At 38.9% G+C, this 16,672-nt stretch overlaps 1 protein-coding gene across 3 annotated transcripts in view; it reads left to right on the forward strand.

The window, feature by feature from the left end:
* The window catches only part of esrp2 (epithelial splicing regulatory protein 2), a 24,154-nt gene extending 10,768 nt beyond the window's left edge, over positions 1 to 13,386 (forward strand). For 2 of the 3 annotated variants that reach the window (XM_084107858.1, XM_084107859.1), the window contains 14 exons: positions 390 to 503; positions 808 to 922; positions 1,193 to 1,288; positions 1,420 to 1,474; positions 1,726 to 1,836; positions 2,113 to 2,245; positions 4,091 to 4,133; positions 4,585 to 4,886; positions 5,529 to 5,762; positions 5,864 to 6,062; positions 6,604 to 6,802; positions 8,048 to 8,231; positions 10,487 to 10,588; positions 12,202 to 13,386. In XM_084107858.1, coding sequence (XP_083963984.1) covers positions 390 to 503; positions 808 to 922; positions 1,193 to 1,288; positions 1,420 to 1,474; positions 1,726 to 1,836; positions 2,113 to 2,245; positions 4,091 to 4,133; positions 4,585 to 4,886; positions 5,529 to 5,762; positions 5,864 to 6,062; positions 6,604 to 6,802; positions 8,048 to 8,231; positions 10,487 to 10,573 — 1,872 coding nt within the window. In that variant the 3' untranslated portion in view covers positions 10,574 to 10,588; positions 12,202 to 13,386. The remainder of the gene's footprint in view (positions 1 to 389; positions 504 to 807; positions 923 to 1,192; positions 1,289 to 1,419; positions 1,475 to 1,725; positions 1,837 to 2,112; positions 2,246 to 4,090; positions 4,134 to 4,584; positions 4,887 to 5,528; positions 5,763 to 5,863; positions 6,063 to 6,603; positions 6,803 to 8,047; positions 8,232 to 10,486; positions 10,589 to 12,201) is intronic. The other variant, XM_084107860.1, reaches the window with a different exon arrangement.
* Positions 13,387 to 16,672: the final 3,286 nt, after the last annotated feature.

Raw genomic sequence — 16,672 nt, forward strand, 5'->3', positions numbered from 1 at the left:
AATTAAATCTGTTCAGCGTATAAAGCGATCATGTCTGTTCAGAAAATGTGGACTTAACCGCTCAATTCATATGGATTCATTTTACAATCTCTCTATAAATCTTTTTGAAGCGTCAAAATGTCAGTTGTGTAGCTGGAGAATTAAATGGAGAATTAGATTTTTTTTTGGTGAACTGACACTTTAAGTAACGATTTTCAATGTTGAAAACACTTTTTATTCATTAAAAACAAAAACAAAACTTACTGACCCCGAACCTTTGAACAGTTTAGATATAAAGGGAAGTGAATCTAATGCCTACGGTCTAATGCTGTGGTGTTTTAGATTAGAAATAATTTTTTTTTTTCCTCTCCATTCCTTCTCTCTTTAAATGCTTTTATTTCTGTCTCCAGTTTCATCAGTCGGTGTCAGCTGAACTAAAGTCTCTGGGCAGAAGTTCCTACACACTTTGTGTGGACGGACCACTTCTTATCCGACAGGTGCTGCACCCCGAGGCTTCCAAAAAGGTAATCCGCAAACACACCTTCATCCTTGAGTGTATGTTTTAACTGAAATGAAAAAGTGTGTGTGTTTTTCTGACATTTTTAAATTAGCTGTCAGTTTGAGGTATAATCTGTTTAGCAGCAACATGTTATAATCTTCACAGGAATGTTATGTCATCCAGAGGACATTAAAGCGCTCTCAATCCATTCTGCCTTATACCTTTTCCTCTTTCTTTACTGTTCTCTCTCTTCTGCCCTTCCCTCAGGCTCCTCCTAAACATTTTCCTACCTGCATCCACCTAATTTGCCTTTGTGTGTTTTGTTGTAGAATCTGGTTCTGCCAGAGTGCTTCTACACGTTTGTGGACTTGAAGAAAGAGTTTCACAAATGCTGCCCCAACGCAGGCCCCATGAAAGATCTCACTATGTCCTCCATGCTGGACTGTATCCTGCATATGCTTTTGGTTTTACTCTGGTGTGTGTGTGTGTGACTTTTTATTTTTGGTGTTTTTATAATATAATATAATATAATATAATATAATATAATATAATATAATATAATATAATATAATATAATATAATATAATATAATGATGGGTTTTTTTTGTGTGGCATGTACTAGTTCTTTTCAAAAGCATGTTCAGCTGTTTTAGTAGGAATATGTGCATTCATGTGTGTGCATATGTCATGTATGTGCCTTGACGCTGCTGTCAGACGTGTGTATTCCAGCGGTGGTGGAGCAGGAGGCCGGACTAAGGGAAGTGGAGAACATGGTTCTGGTAATGCTGCACCTACTGGCTGAGCCTTACAGTGAGTCATGCAGCGCTGTGGATTGATCTGTACCATTTATATATTGAGAAAACATGTTACGTATTTCACTTTTGATGTGCACAACTGACCAGGTTGCTTGAGATCTCATAATTAAACTTTTTCCTTTGTAGATCACAAATTCTCAACTTTTGAAACTGTAAACTACAAGTTCGAATCTGGAGCGTGGTATGTACTCAGTCATATTTGCTGTAGTCTGATTTTTGTTGTTGTAAACAAACAGTGTATTTTGTTTGTGTGTGTGAGCAGTGAGAAGTTTCCCTTTTACTTCTGCTGACCAAAAAGTAATTTGTTGAGAGTTGTTGATTTTGACCATAGGTTTCAAAATACATCTGTGGAGTTTTCTCATTATAATACCCATAATAATGCTTCTTAGCATGAGGTTTATCTGTATGTCTGCATATGTGCACTGTTTCCAGCAGTAAGACAGAAGCTGTGGACAGCGAGACGGTCATCAGAGCTCGTGGGTTGCCATGGCAGTCGTCTGATCAGGACATTGCTCGCTTCTTCAAGGGCCTCAACATTGCCAAGTAAGATTACATCTCAGCGTAACTCTGAAACACACACTCACAATGACACTGAGCATGCACTCAGAAAAGACCCTTTAGGACACATTAACAGCGTAATGCAAAACTCTGTAAGACCTCAAAGGCAAATCCAGCCAAATGTCACATCAGGACTTTCACTAGTGGAAAAGGGTTATTTGGAATGTCAAAGCTGATGTATCATAACGAGCAAATTGTTCAAGGTTACAAACTAGTTTTTAAATGTTGCATCTCTATCTTTCTTTGATTTGTGTGTATCAGAGGCGGCGTTGCGCTGTGTTTAAATGCTCAGGGCCGGAGGAACGGGGAAGCTCTGGTGCGCTTCATAAACTCTGAGCACAGAGACATGGCACTGGATCGACATAAACACCACATGGGCAACAGATACATTGAAGTGAGTTCACCTCTTTACAGCATCTTAACCATGAGCTTGTTTTGTTTTACTCGCATCAGCTGTTCTAATAATATGCATAGTCCCAATACTCACTTTAGTCTGAGATAATCCTAATTCTTCTATATTAAATTTACACTAGGCATGTGAGAAACTAAATTTTCTCATAACCGACTAGTCTGAGTTGAGGATGAATTTAGAGAGTTTTTTGGAGAGTTTACCATGACAGTCTAACAGCATGCTAAAGCACAAAATCTAAATTCATTCCTTTTTAAAGCTTTGTTGCTAAAATAAGAAAAAAACAGTCAACCTCATTGTCAAATCGACCATCCTGATTACATTTTCCATCTTGATTCACATTTTCAATTCACATTTATTTCTGTAGCGTTTTTCACTATACATATCGTTTCAATGCAACTTTACACTTTCTACATTACAATTTAATGTTATCAGAAATGTACAGTTCTAAGATAAATCAAATCATGTCGTTAGCTAATATCATGTATTCATTCAGACAGAGAAAATGAGCTCATTAAAGCAATTATTACAAGTTGTGAACGTAATGATTACAATACATAGAAAATTGTGTGTCATCTGAAGAGCTCGTAGGGGTTGCCATCATCTCTTCACAGGTGTTTTGTCATCTGAAGTCTTCATAAGAGGCTAGATTCTAACTGAAGCTGGTGTAATCTCTAGTTACGGGCATCTCAAGGTTGATACCAAAAGCAAATGGTAAATAATTAGTGTAGCTGCTGTTCATAACGTTTCAAACAATACATGGTCATATCCGAATGAGCTTTATGCCAAGTATGTTTACACATATAAGGAATTTGTCTTGGTGACTGAGGCTTCCACAGCACAGACAGAATGACAGTGATGAGATGCAGATAATAAAAATACACAATATACAAAATAGACAGTTGACAATATGTGTGTGTTATATACAAATTTAAGGCAATGTAAATAGGAGGTATATGCTTCTGATCTGACATATGCCCTCTGGAAAGCAAGGTTATGATATGCATGCTAGGCTAAAGGGATGCATCTTTAATCTAGATTTAAACTGGGAGAGTGAGTCGTAGCCCCAAACATTATCAGGTAGGCTATTCCAGAGTTTAGGAGCTAAATGTGAAAACGCTGTCCCTCCTTTAGTGGAAAAAGTTTTTTGTAGTGTTTTGTAATCTTAAAGAGTGTGATGGATTGTAAGGCGATAGAAGATAGAAGAGCTAAACTGTTTAGGACCTTATAGTTCAGTAGCAATACTTTGTAACCTATATGGAACTTAATAGGTAACCAGTGTAGAGATGATAAAAATGGTGTTATATGATCATATTTTTTTTTTTTGACTTGGTAAGAAGTCCAAAATGCTGCTGCTAGTTTGAGGATGCAGAACAACCACCTATGCAATACAGTAATCCAGTCCAGAGGTCATGAATGCATGAACTAACTTTTCTGCATAAGAAACCGTTAACATGTTCCATAGCTAAGTGATTTTTCTGAGGTGGATAAAGGCTGCTTTTGTAATATGATTTTTGATAGACAAGTTGCTGTCTAATAACACCCATGTCTTTAACTGGGGCAGAGTTGACAGGCAGTTTCTGTGCTCCTGAATGTTTCTGTGTGCGCAGAGCGATCTCTGATCTTTGTGTGCGAGTAAAGTGTGTGTATGCGCTTCAATGAAAGCAGTGCATTAATATAGAAAAGTGATTAAACTGATTTGGAACTACCTGTGCATTAAACAATTTTTAATGCACACCTTCCAGTCAATCAAAATTCATACAGACCATGGTATAAATGGCTATATACAATAAGCATCATGGTTGACATTCTGCATTTTTTTTGTTACAGGTGTATAAAGCGACTGGGGAGGAATTTCTGAAGATTGCAGGAGGTGAGACATTTACATGAAGTCTTCAGTTGTAATAGGAGTAGACTCTTAGCATTTGTAGAGTAAATCTCTGTCCGTTATTCCCTGGTGTGTGTGTTTGTGTGTGTTCACCCCCCCTGTGGGAATGAAAGGCTCTTTGTGAGTCTTTTTCCTTTGCTGACTCATGTTGGGCAGGTAGATGGGGAAACTACCCCCCCTCTCTCCTGCCCCCCCTGATCTGGCCAGGCCACAGAGAAAGGGAGCCGTTCCCTCAGGGAGGAAGATGGGTCAGCAGCCTCTCAAAAGCCTCACACTTCCCTCACACACAGCAGGTGTAAAAGTACAGCGGCCTGCCGAGATATCATTACAGTGCATGTGGATGTGTCTGCTGAAAGCTTTTAGAGCAGCTGAGAGTGTCTCTGACATTCTGTAACTACTCACCATTTTAAATGTAAAATTCCCCCTCTTTTGACAGGCACGTCCAATGAGGTAGCTCAGTTCCTTTCTAAGGAAAACCAGGTGATAATCCGAATGCGCGGGCTTCCATTCACTGCTACTCCTCAGGATGTTCTGGGCTTCCTGGGCCCAGAGAGCCCGGTCACGGACGGGATGGAGGGGCTTCTGTTTGTGAAGTACCCAGATGGACGTCCCACAGGCGATGCATTTGTTCTCTTTGCTTGTGAGGAATATGCCCAGAATTCCCTGAAGAAGCACAAACAGGTCCTGGGCAAGAGATACATCGAGCTGTTCCGCAGCACTGCAGCTGAGGTCCAGCAGGTACTGATGTGTTTTATTTAACCCTTAGTGACCCAAGCATTGCTTTTCATGATGCATTACTTTTTCACCTTTTAACATGTCTTTAGGAAGTCATTATCTTAAAATGCAAAAAATATTTTTTTAACTAATGTATGTATTTTAATACCATTTAATAAAAAATAATTTATGAATGAGAAAATGACGAAACGGCACAGAAAACAGCTAAAAACAAGGAATAATTGTGTACCCTTCATTTTGACTTTCAGGCTCCATTGTGTAAGAACAATAGAAATGTTTTGACCCCCTAATGCCCTCTGTGCATGTTTTGCTAATGGTCTCAAAGTCATGTAAACCTTTTCCCGTCAGTAGACGCACAGAAAATTAATTTAAAAATTTGATGTCAAATGCTTGCTTGGTAAAGGATATAAGCTGTGGCAGTTAATATGCATTTCTCCCTAACAAGTAGCTGACACACTGATGTGTATTACAGCAGTTATGTTTTTACCCACATTTAGTGAAAATTTTTATTATTGCAATTCTGCTATGCTGAGGATTAATCGGAACAAAAAAACAACAACAAATTGACATTTGTGTACATTTTTTAGGAAACCAACATCTAGTTCTTTATTGCCATTTCCTTGACCTCTTGTATCTTGTAACTAGGTGCTGAATCGCTACATGTCCACTCCACTGATCTCTACACTTCCTCCTCCTCCTCCGATGGTATCCATGCCTGTGTTAGCCACGCCACCCTTCATCACCACCGGAAACACAAGAGACTGCATCCGACTGAGAGGTCTGCCATACACCGCCGCCATCGAGGACATCCTAGAGTTTATGGGGGAACACACCATTGATATCAAACCACATGGAGTGCACATGGTCCTTAACCAGCAGGTGACTTAATTAGGAACCTAATGAAACAAAAATCATCAGGCCTTATTAGAATGACACTTTGACCTACCTTTTTTTTGTCTTTTCTCTGTCCATCTTTCTAGGGTCGACCCTCTGGTGATGCCTTCATTCAGATGAAGTCATCTGACCGTGCATTTATGGTGTCTCAGAAGTGCCACAAGAAGATGATGAAGGATCGTTATGTGGAGGTGTTCCAGTGCTCCACTGAAGAGATGAGCTTTGTGCTGATGGGGGGAACGCTTAACCGCAGCGGCCTGTCGCCGCCTCCTTGCAAACTACCTTGTAAGAAACTGTCTGAATGGAAGCTTTCATTTTATGGAGATTTTTTTTTATTTTATTTCAAATGCTTGTAGATGGAACTGTTCTGTTCATTTGGGTTAGTATTTAGCCTGAGCCAGCAGCTGTAATCAGTTCCTGTTTTAAAGACACTGATCTGTGTGCAGTGTTCCAGTCTGTTTGAGATTAGATTTCAGCTTATCTGCAAGAAAGCAGTGTGATCACCTCTTTCATGGATCTAAAGGTGCAACATTTTGGCATTTAGAAAGAGCAAGCCTGTAGCGGCACTAAAGGAAGGGCTGTTTACTGAGTGATTCGATCTGGTTGTTTGACCTTGGCTTGAGAATGGGCCGTATGTGCTCATGCCACATCAGAGGACACTGTAGTTGTTCCTGTGCCATATGAGCTAAGTATACATGACATTCACATACTTGTGCAAGGTCAGCTGTGTGTGTGTGTATGAGAGAGATTTACACATTGCCTGTTTTTGTGAAAACAAATGTATTTGTTTATTTTAATATAAAGCACTTTGTCTTGTCCCACTCAGGTCTATCTCCACCAACATACACTGCATTTCATGCGACTCCAACTATGATTCCCACTGAGGCTGCGTTGTATCAGTCCCCCCTGCTGGCCACTCCAAGAACTCCACAGGCCCCAACACACAGCCCTGCACATGCTTTAGCCTACTATTCTCCGCAGCTTTACATGAACATGAACATGAGCTACACCACCTACTACCCAAGGTACAAGACAAAAATCTTTCATTCCACCTGGTTAAAAGGTTGGCATATGGTGAAAGTAAAATTGACTATTTTATTTATTAAACCGTGTCGTGTATCATATCACCTTTTTAGAAAAAATTATGAATGTGTGTGGAATGTATTTGTTGTAATAATAATCACTAACTTTACTTTCAGCAAGAAAAATACACTACTATTGTAGGATAGGTGTCAAAATATGTCAATATATTTCAAATAAATCCTGTTCTTTTGAACTTTCTATTCATCCAAAAATTCTGAAAAATAAATGCATCACAGTTTTCGCAAAACCATTAAGCAGCACAACTTTTTGATAACATTGATAACAGTTAGAAATGTTTCTTAACGCCTTGTCTATACAGGATGCGAGCGGCGTGACGCGACTTCAAACAATGGGCCTCATTTATCAATCTGACGTAGATCCAAGCACAGAAATCATCTTACAACAGGGTTCACATGTGATTTATGAAACATTTGTGTGCCGCCAATCCCATTGTACGAATGATTGTACATTGATAAATGTGGCAGCTGAAAACAATCATCATTTAAATACCACGCCCCTAAAAATTTACAGTTCAGAAGCCTTGCCCCTAGGATTTATGACATGGAGAAACGTAACCTGGCCAAGAAGAGGAAGTAATCTCATGAAAAAGAAATTGATCTTATTCCAAAAACACCTGTTAACCTTGTAATTGCAAACTGACACAAAGGACAAATGCTTTGTTGCGTCCAGTGTAGACATGGTGTTAACAGCAAATCAGCACATTAGAATGATTTCTGAAGGATCATGTGACACTGAAGACCGGAGTAATGATGCTCAAAATTCAGCTTTACCATCACAGGAATAAATTACATTTGAACAAATATATTAAAATAGAAAACTTTTTATTATTATTATTGTAATATTTCACAGCATTACTGTTTTATGGCATTTTTTGATCAAATAAATGCAGCCTTTGAGAGCATAAGTGACCCCAAACCTTTGAATGGTAGTGTAGTTTATTCGGTTAACTGTGCCATTTAACAGTTGCCAAGCTACTTATCAACTTCACACATTAACATAAAATGTGTGGTCACGTATACATCAATCAGCTGTTTTACAACAGCTTCAAATGTAGCTCCTCCAATCAGAATTTAAATTCTAAACTGTCCATTTTATAATGTCATTTGTTTTATCACTTCATAAATCTATTTTCCATGATTAAAACCTTTTTTCTCACTGTTGAATAGTCCACCGGTCTCTCCCTCCACGATGAGTTATTTTGCGGCCCCGCCGGGTTCAGTAGCGGCAGCTGTGGCGGCCCAGTCTGCCCCTGCCCTCCTCCCCCCTCAGCCCGGAGCACTGGTGCGAATGCAGGGCCTGCCGTACAACGCCGGGGTCAAAGACATCCTCAGCTTCTTTCAGGGATATCAGGTGACTCTTCATTCCACTTCTCACTCACTCATTCATTAAGGTTCTCAAGTTCAAAAACAAGTAAAAAAAACTAGGGTTTCCCAAGCAGTGCACCTCTCACCTGAGACTTTATCAGGACCCTGCTTCTGTTGGATAAGCAGCAGACATCTTAAGAAGTTTCGTTTGTATTGTAGTGTTGTATAGCATAGTGTTTTATGATGAATCATTGTGTACATTTTGTCCTCTCAATAGCTGACAGCCGATTAGGCGGAGACTTCAGAGGACGGTATGACACCTGCACTCAGAGAAGGAGGGAAGGGGGTTATAACAGACAGAGGGATGGTTAGGTGGAAAAGAGTGCTGCTTTGTTTTGGGCACGGGTCTCTCTCTCTCTCTCTCTCTCTCTCTCTCTCTCTCTCTCTCTCTCTCTCTCTCTCTCTCTCTCTCTCTCTCTCTCTCTCTCTCTCTCTCTCTCTCTCTCTCTCTCTCTCTCTCTCTCTCTCTCTCTCTCTCTCTCTCTCTCTCTCTCTCTCTCTCTCTCTCTCTCTCTCTCTCTCTCTCTCTCTCTCTCTCTCTCTCTCTCTCTCTCTCTCTCTCTCTCTCTGTATATTAATGTGTAGCCATGGAGATTTTCCAGATGTGTGGTGGGGATGGTAGTACAACTGTCTTCGGCATGCAGAGTACCTGCGCTCTCCTCTAAGGCGTGCGTTTACCTGAGTGGTGTGCGTGTTACACTGTTCACAAAGCGTAGCACAGTGGCACGTGTGTGAAATGCTGAGTTCAGGTTTGACTCCTGGCTGAACCAATGAAATGGATCCGAGCCCAGTCCACCCTCCAAGTGTGCTTTTAACCTCTGATACAAAATGCACACTATGGGACTCTGTGTGCGGGAAGTGTTTCTTTTTTGGCAGGTGGTCTGCAGGCCCCCCTCTTTCTTTCTATATAGTGCATTCATGCTTAAACATCTTATATGCAACCCTGTACGATGCGTACTGTTCTTCTCTTTTTTTTTTCTGCAGTGCAGTGAATTTTGGGTGGTGTGTTGAATGTCTGGGCATACACTGGTGTCACTACTTTGGTTCTGAAATCTGAATGATAAAAGGCACTACGCTTCAGACCTGTGTTTGAACCTTTTAAATCAACTGTAATACTTGAATTAGTCTTTAACGAATAATTCAGTATGCCCAGTACTTTGTTTACATTTAGTTTTTACATTTTCAAACATACTGTAGACTTAGGGGTCTGAATATGTGCTCTGACAATGATTTGATTCTTAATAAATGAAATCAGGAATTTGGAATTTAATTACACTTATACCAAGATTACGTTTAAGATTAAGTTCCCACATTCTCAATACATTAATTCTTATATACAATTAAATGCATAAATACAATTTTTTAAATAAGACATTTATTTTACAAAACAACATTTCCATGTCAGATTCTGTTCTTTTGAACTTTATATTCATCAAAGATTCCTTTAAAAAAAAAAAAAAAAAGTATAACAGCTTCCACAAATATATTAAGCAGCAAAAACCATTCTTAATATTGAAGATATTTCTTTAAAAAAAAAATCTCCAAACATTATAACCGCTATTGACCGCTGTCAATACCGCTATTGAACACACACACACACACACACACACACACACACACACACACACACACACACACACACACACACACACACACACACACACACACACACACACACACACACACACACACACACACACACACAAAGGCTGCATTTATTAGACCAAAAATACAGTACAAACAGTAATATTGTGAAATGTTATTACAATTTTAAAAATATTGTTTTCTATTTGAATATATTTTAAAATGTAATTTATTCCTATGGTGGCAAAGCTGAATTTTCAGCATCATTACTCTATACTTATTCTCTATTACTTTAGTATCACATGATCCTCCAGAAATCATTTGAATATGCTGATTTGATTCTCAAGAAACATTTCTACTTATCAATGTTAAAAATGGGTTTGCTGCTTAATATTATCTTTCAGGATACTTTGAATAGAAAGGTCAAAATAATTTATTTAAAAATGGAAATCTTTGATCAATTTAATGCATCTTATTTTTTATATGATGATCAATTCAACACTGTAATTTAAGTTTTTTCACTGCCATGTCAATGCACATCTTTTGACACCCTTAGTAGAAATGCATACTACTCTAGCGTGACCTGTAGCTGAAGTGCTGATTGTTGTGAGTGTAACGTGAGGCCTGTGGCACTGACTGTGGCTCGTTGTGCTGTAGTACGCTCCTGAAGACTACAGCAGCTTGGTTGGAGTGAGTGAGCAGGGCCGGAGCCTGATTCAGCCTAAAGAGTGGCTTTGTCTGTAAGGGCAGCCCCTCCAGGTAAGCTCCCATCATGCCCCGTGACCCGAACCCCTCGCTTGTGCATGGACTAATACGCTAACTCCTCCTCTCAGGGTGACCTCCAATCGGTACTGCAGTGCAGTAATGCTCTTCTGTTTTTGAATGTGTAAATTAATCTTCACTCTCTGCTTCATGCATAATTTACTCCCAGTATGCTTAAATGATCTGTGTGCTGCTGTTTTAAGAAGCTTGTTGAAAAAAATGCTCTTTCTCTCCGATGTGACTTATTGGTTTGGGGTTTGATTGTCATCATTGTTCTTAACTTGCTGCAAGTCTCCAGCCTTTTCCTAAGGGATTCCTAATGAATGGCTAAGTATATATACTTGCACATCTTTTCTGCTGATTTGATTGACTGTAAAATGACAAATTCTGTGTGTGGAGGGTTTATGCAAAAATGCTTAAATGGTGTTTAATCCAAACTCAAATCCTGTTTCTCTCTATAGAACTCTGTGTGCTGTATGTGCATGTGGAGGGATCTTGCCCTTCTATATATTTATTTATAAATGCCACCACTGGAACATGTACAATAGTGGCCAAAAGTGATCTTTATTCAAAATCTCCCTTTATTCAAATATTATTAAAAACTGTTCATTTGTAAGTTAAGTTGTACTTGGAATCAATTTTGTGATAACGCAATGAAACTGCAATATTATGTCCGCACAATTTGGCATAAGTCATACAAAGAAATTATGAACACATGAAAAAACAAAAGAGAACCAATCAAATATTAATAGATTGAAGTCAATGTGTGCTTATTCCTGTGAACTTTTTGCATAGTAAAATAAAACCAGTAGCTGTAGTTTTTTTTTTTTTGGCAAATAATTTAAAAAGTTAGTTTTGTTCTTCCCCCATATAAAAAAAAAAAAAAAAAAATAATAATAATAATAATAATAATAAAATATATATATATATATATATATATATATATATATATATATATATATATATATATATATATATATATATATTTTTTTTTTTTTTTTTTAAATCCTCATTTTGCCTTGTAGAGTAATTCAAATGAATATCCCCTCCGGCATCACTTTTGACCACTACTGTGTGTGTCTGGAAATGGTTTGGAAACATTACTATGTTTAATGTTTTTGAAAGAAGTCTCTTTTGCTCATCAAACCTGCATTTATTTGATCAAAATACAATACAAACAGTAATATTGTAAAATATTATTACAATTTAACATAATGGTTTTCTATTTGAATATACTTTAAAATATAATTTATTTCTGTGATGCAAAGGTGAATTTTCATCATCCAATCTACAGTGCCTCATGATCCTTCAGCAATCATTCTAATATGCTGCTAATATAATTTTTTTTCAGGATTCTTTGATGAATAAAATTTTTAAAAAGAACGTTTATTTGAAATAGATTTTTTTCAGTATTTTTTTTTTTAGCAAATAAATGAAGGCTTGATAAGCATAAGAGACTTTAAAAAAAAACAAAAAAACATTAAAAATAGTAATGCTTCCAAACTTTTGACCGGCACTGTATATATCTATATCTATATCTATATCTATATATATGCATATATATATCCATGTATATATTTACTTGGTTTTTAAATGTTGTTTTGGTGTAGCTCCAGGCGGACTCGGTGCTCGTGCTGTATAACTGGAGTGGTCAGCGTAGTGGGGAGGCACTGGTGACCTTCCCCAGTGAGAAAGCAGCGAGACATGCTGTAGCCGAATGCTCCAATCTTCCCTTCTCCGGCCATCCCATCCGCCTGGTTTGCTGCGAGTGACCGCTACACCCACTAAGGGAGGACCGTACTTCACCTGTCTTACCCCTTTCTCCATCATTGCCTGTCTTTTGGCTTTTCAGACAGTTGTCCCGTTGTTCCTGACACAAAGTAGTAGTTTAGGAGGGGACCTGACGCAGAAGCACTGTATATGTTTATATACACACAAGCTAAACATCTCAGTAGCACTGCCTCACTGCTTGTGTATGTGTGTGAGGAAAATTGAGATCAATGGCATGCATGCTAAACTCTTCCTGTCTTTTGATGTCAACAGCTCTTCTATCCTAACTCAAGACCTTAAAGCAAACTTATAAGCCTTACAAAGCCATCAGTTTATGGAACAAGAGATCTTCCTGTTGGGCAGTCCAGTTAGGCACTAGAGAAACAAAATGCAATGCAGTACTTATTGCCATTATGGAATGTTATGTAAAAAGCATAAATGTTCTTTAAAATACTGTAAGACCATAAAAAGCATGATAGTACCTCTGCACTATTGGACTGACACAGCCTTCAGACTTATTCCTTATTTAATAGAGATCAGACCAAGTATGTACTCTATAGACTTGCATGAACTGATTTTTAGTTTAATCCATTCGAAAAGTGAAATTTTTATTTAAAGTTAAAGATGAGTTGTTTGTGTGATCTACATGCTTCACTGCTCATTCTTTAAAGGAATTGAATTGATAGAGGTGTGTATTCTGTTGTCCCCAGTCTGACCCCATGAGAGATTATGTGCAGATTGAACTATGCTGTGGTCTCACCTTGTTTTGGACTTTGCAATGTTTTGGAATTGTTGTCTACATCAGTTTTTTTTTTCTACTGATGGTAGGCTGCTTGAATCATGATTTTTTTTTTTTCTATATGTATTTCATGACAACATTACCCGGAGTGCAATACAGGCTGAACAAAATGTCACACCTCTCTAGTGAAAGAAGGGGCATTTTTCCTTAAAATGTATGAAATGTGTATGTATGTATGTGTAAATGTGATTCTTATATGCAACAAATAAATTGATATTGCTCTGACCATCAGCATGTCAAAGTGGTAACATGAAATGTTTTGGACCAGCTTTGAGTGATTGTTTAGATCAGTAGTTTTCAACCTTTTTAACACCAAGTTTCCTCCCACTGTCCACAACAAAGGCACATGACTTTTCCAGTTTTACTGAATAAGGGTTATGGATTTTAAAGAAATAGTTTTATTTATTCACAATTCCGTGGCATAATTAGAACAATTTATATTCAGTTTAAAAAAAATGCCTGTGAAGTTTAATTTGCTTGACGTTTCCAGGCCTAGAAATCACACTTTTAAAATCTGGCGACCATATATCCTGTTCTTTACGGGAAAAATTTTGAAGGGGTGAATTGAAATAAGAAATGGATTGATTTTTGCAATTGAGTTTTTATTTTTTTATCTTAAATATTCATCTTTGATGCCATGTGGTTGAGAAGCACTGGTTTAGACTGAGCAATCAAATTGTTCAAACATGTTCTATCAATCAGATGCTAAAAGCAAAGAATAAATGGTGCTAATATACACTCATGGTGTGCTGTAACACTACTGAAAATAACATGATCATAACCTTAATCTCCATATTTAAATTTCAGATGGACTGACAATGATTCATCTTTTATGAATTGTTACAATATTGGTTTCCGGAATGCAGGGTTTTTAAAAGCTTTGTTTAAATGTGATATGAATAAATAGTGCTCATAAATTACTGTCAAGGTATAATGTTCAGTTAAAACGAGTAGAGGCTTGGACCAAGAAACAGTATTCCTTACATCACTACTTACAGTTTTATTTATTTGCTTTGGTACTATTTTCACAGGTAAGGTGTACATTTTCAAAACTCTTAGTACAAAAATTCAAACTGATCACACTTGTAACACAGCTAGTCATTCTTTCAAAACCTGATCCCATGCTTTAATTACAGTTATATTTCAGTCCACCTGATCATTGTTTCAAACACAAGATTATTGTAATATGTAATGAGAACATTTGGTTTAATCACCGAAACACAACAGTATAATCTTTTTCAGTTTAGTACTTTTAACAATCAATTAATTCAACAGGAAACAATGCAAGATACATGTTTCAATTCACCCTTGTTGCTTAAATAATTACAGGCTACAGTTGCCACATTAGACAATACACTTACTTTACATAACTTATGAAATTGAAACCATAATGTTTGTAATGGTATCTATCTAGTTGTGTGTTATCAAAAGGTGTGATGAAGTTATGAAACTGCCATGAGGTTTGATGCTAGAACAGAGTTTGCTGGCAATACAGTAAATATTCTCACTGTGCCATATAACTGTATACTGTAGTTGACCTTTACAGATGAAGAGTTGCAGTAATGTGGCAGTCTCTACCATGGTAATCAGTTTACAGTATCACATGGCATACATACTGTAATGTACTATATTTATGCCATCTGTCTCCCTTCTGATGCGTCTCTGATCAATCTGATGTTATACAGTCATTGCCTGTTTCCTCTCCTTTGTACTCTATCCTGCTTTATGTTCACTAATTGCACCCCCCCCCCCCCAAACACACACATTGTATTTAAATGTTTTATGAGGACTTTCCATAGACACAATGATTTTTATTCTGTACAAACTGTATAGGCCTATTCTAACCTCTATACTCATCACAGAAAACTATTTTGACATTTTCAACGAACATCCCTTAATAGGATTTTTAATCTGTTTTCCTCATGGGGACCAACAGTGTATGTCCCCACAAGGACAAGGATTTTGGATATTGCCATCTTGAGACATTTTGTCCCCATAATGTAGAGTTAACCAGGACACACACACACACACACACACACACACACACACACACACACACACACACACAGAACATAGTGGTTATAATCTAAGAAAAATCACTTATAATGTTAAAATAATTCGTTACATTTGGTTATCTGTATCAGAAATTGCAATATCTACAGAATCTGTATATATAGAAATCGTCTCGGTTACGTATGTAACCCTCGTTCCCTGAGTGGGAACGGAGACGTTACATCAGTGACGATGAAATGGGGGACGATGAAATTTTCGCATAGAAAGCCTATCATCTTCGAGATATAGAAAACGAGCCAATGGCAATGGAAATGCCTTGGGTCTGTGGGATTTGCATGCGTAACTCCGGCCTACCTCGTGGGTATATAAGGAAGTACGCCGGCATAGCGCAGTATGTTTTCTCACTGAGGAGCCGAGACTGAACTCAGGCGTTTCCAGCGGTACAGCGGAAGTGGCAGGGAGACGTAACGTTCCCTTTCGTGGTCACTACGAGTTACGTCAGTGACGACGAAATGGGGGTTCCCAGTCTAATCACGCCACCTCTCGTCTGTCTTCCAGTGCCCTGCGTAAGTCTGAGATCCCTGTCGTGAGACTGGCACGGACGAAGGACTCCTACTTAACACAGGAATACCAAGGTACACTGGGAAGCATATCTCAGCGGAAATATGCAATCAGTGCCAGCCCGAAGGGGGGGGACTTACAGAATACACATATGACCCGGAGGGGCTGCATATGGAGAATCACTGGGGTATCCAGCCGCAGGTGGAATATTTCAACCCCAGGGGTGGCAAGGTGGCTTGCCAAGGGAAAGTTCCCAAGGGGGGAACCATGCACATGGAGGCACCTGGCCAACGCGAAAGCTGCCGGTGGCATAACTCTGGCATTGACGTCAACAGTGCTGGAGGAAACTCAGGACTTATTAGGGCTCACCTGAGGAATATATCGTACGTATCCCGTCCGTGGAGAGGAATGGCAAGCAAGCGAAGACACCTGAGCAGAATCTAGTACCGGCTGGTTGAAGCGAGTACATGAGAAGAAACTGGCTCCACTCTGAGATTGTAGAATCTCTCAAATGTGTTAGGTGTCGCCCAGCCTGCAGCTCTGCAGATGTCTGCCAGCGAGGCACCATGCGCTAGAGCCCAAGAGGAGGCCACACTCCGGGTGGAGTGGGCCGTCACACCAAGGGGGCACGGTTGACCTTGCAGCTGGTATGCCAAAGCAATGGCGTCCACTATCCAGTGAGACAACCTTTGCTTGGAGAGAGCCTTTCCCTTCAGCTTCCCACCATGACAGACAAAGAGTTGGTCTGAGGTCCTGAAACACTGCGTTCTGTCTACGTAAGCACGGAGGGCGCGTACTGGACAGAGCAGTGCCAAGGCTGGGTCTGCCTCCTCCGATGGCAGCGCTTGCAGGTTCACCACCTGGTCACGAAAGGGTGTGGTGGGAATCTTGGGCACATATCCAGGCCGGGGTCTCAGGATCACGTGAGAATTAGCCGG

Source organism: Abramis brama (genome assembly GCF_963993115.1).
Source record: "Abramis brama genome assembly, chromosome: 3".
In the NCBI taxonomy this organism is placed as follows: Eukaryota; Metazoa; Chordata; class Actinopteri; order Cypriniformes; family Leuciscidae; genus Abramis; species Abramis brama.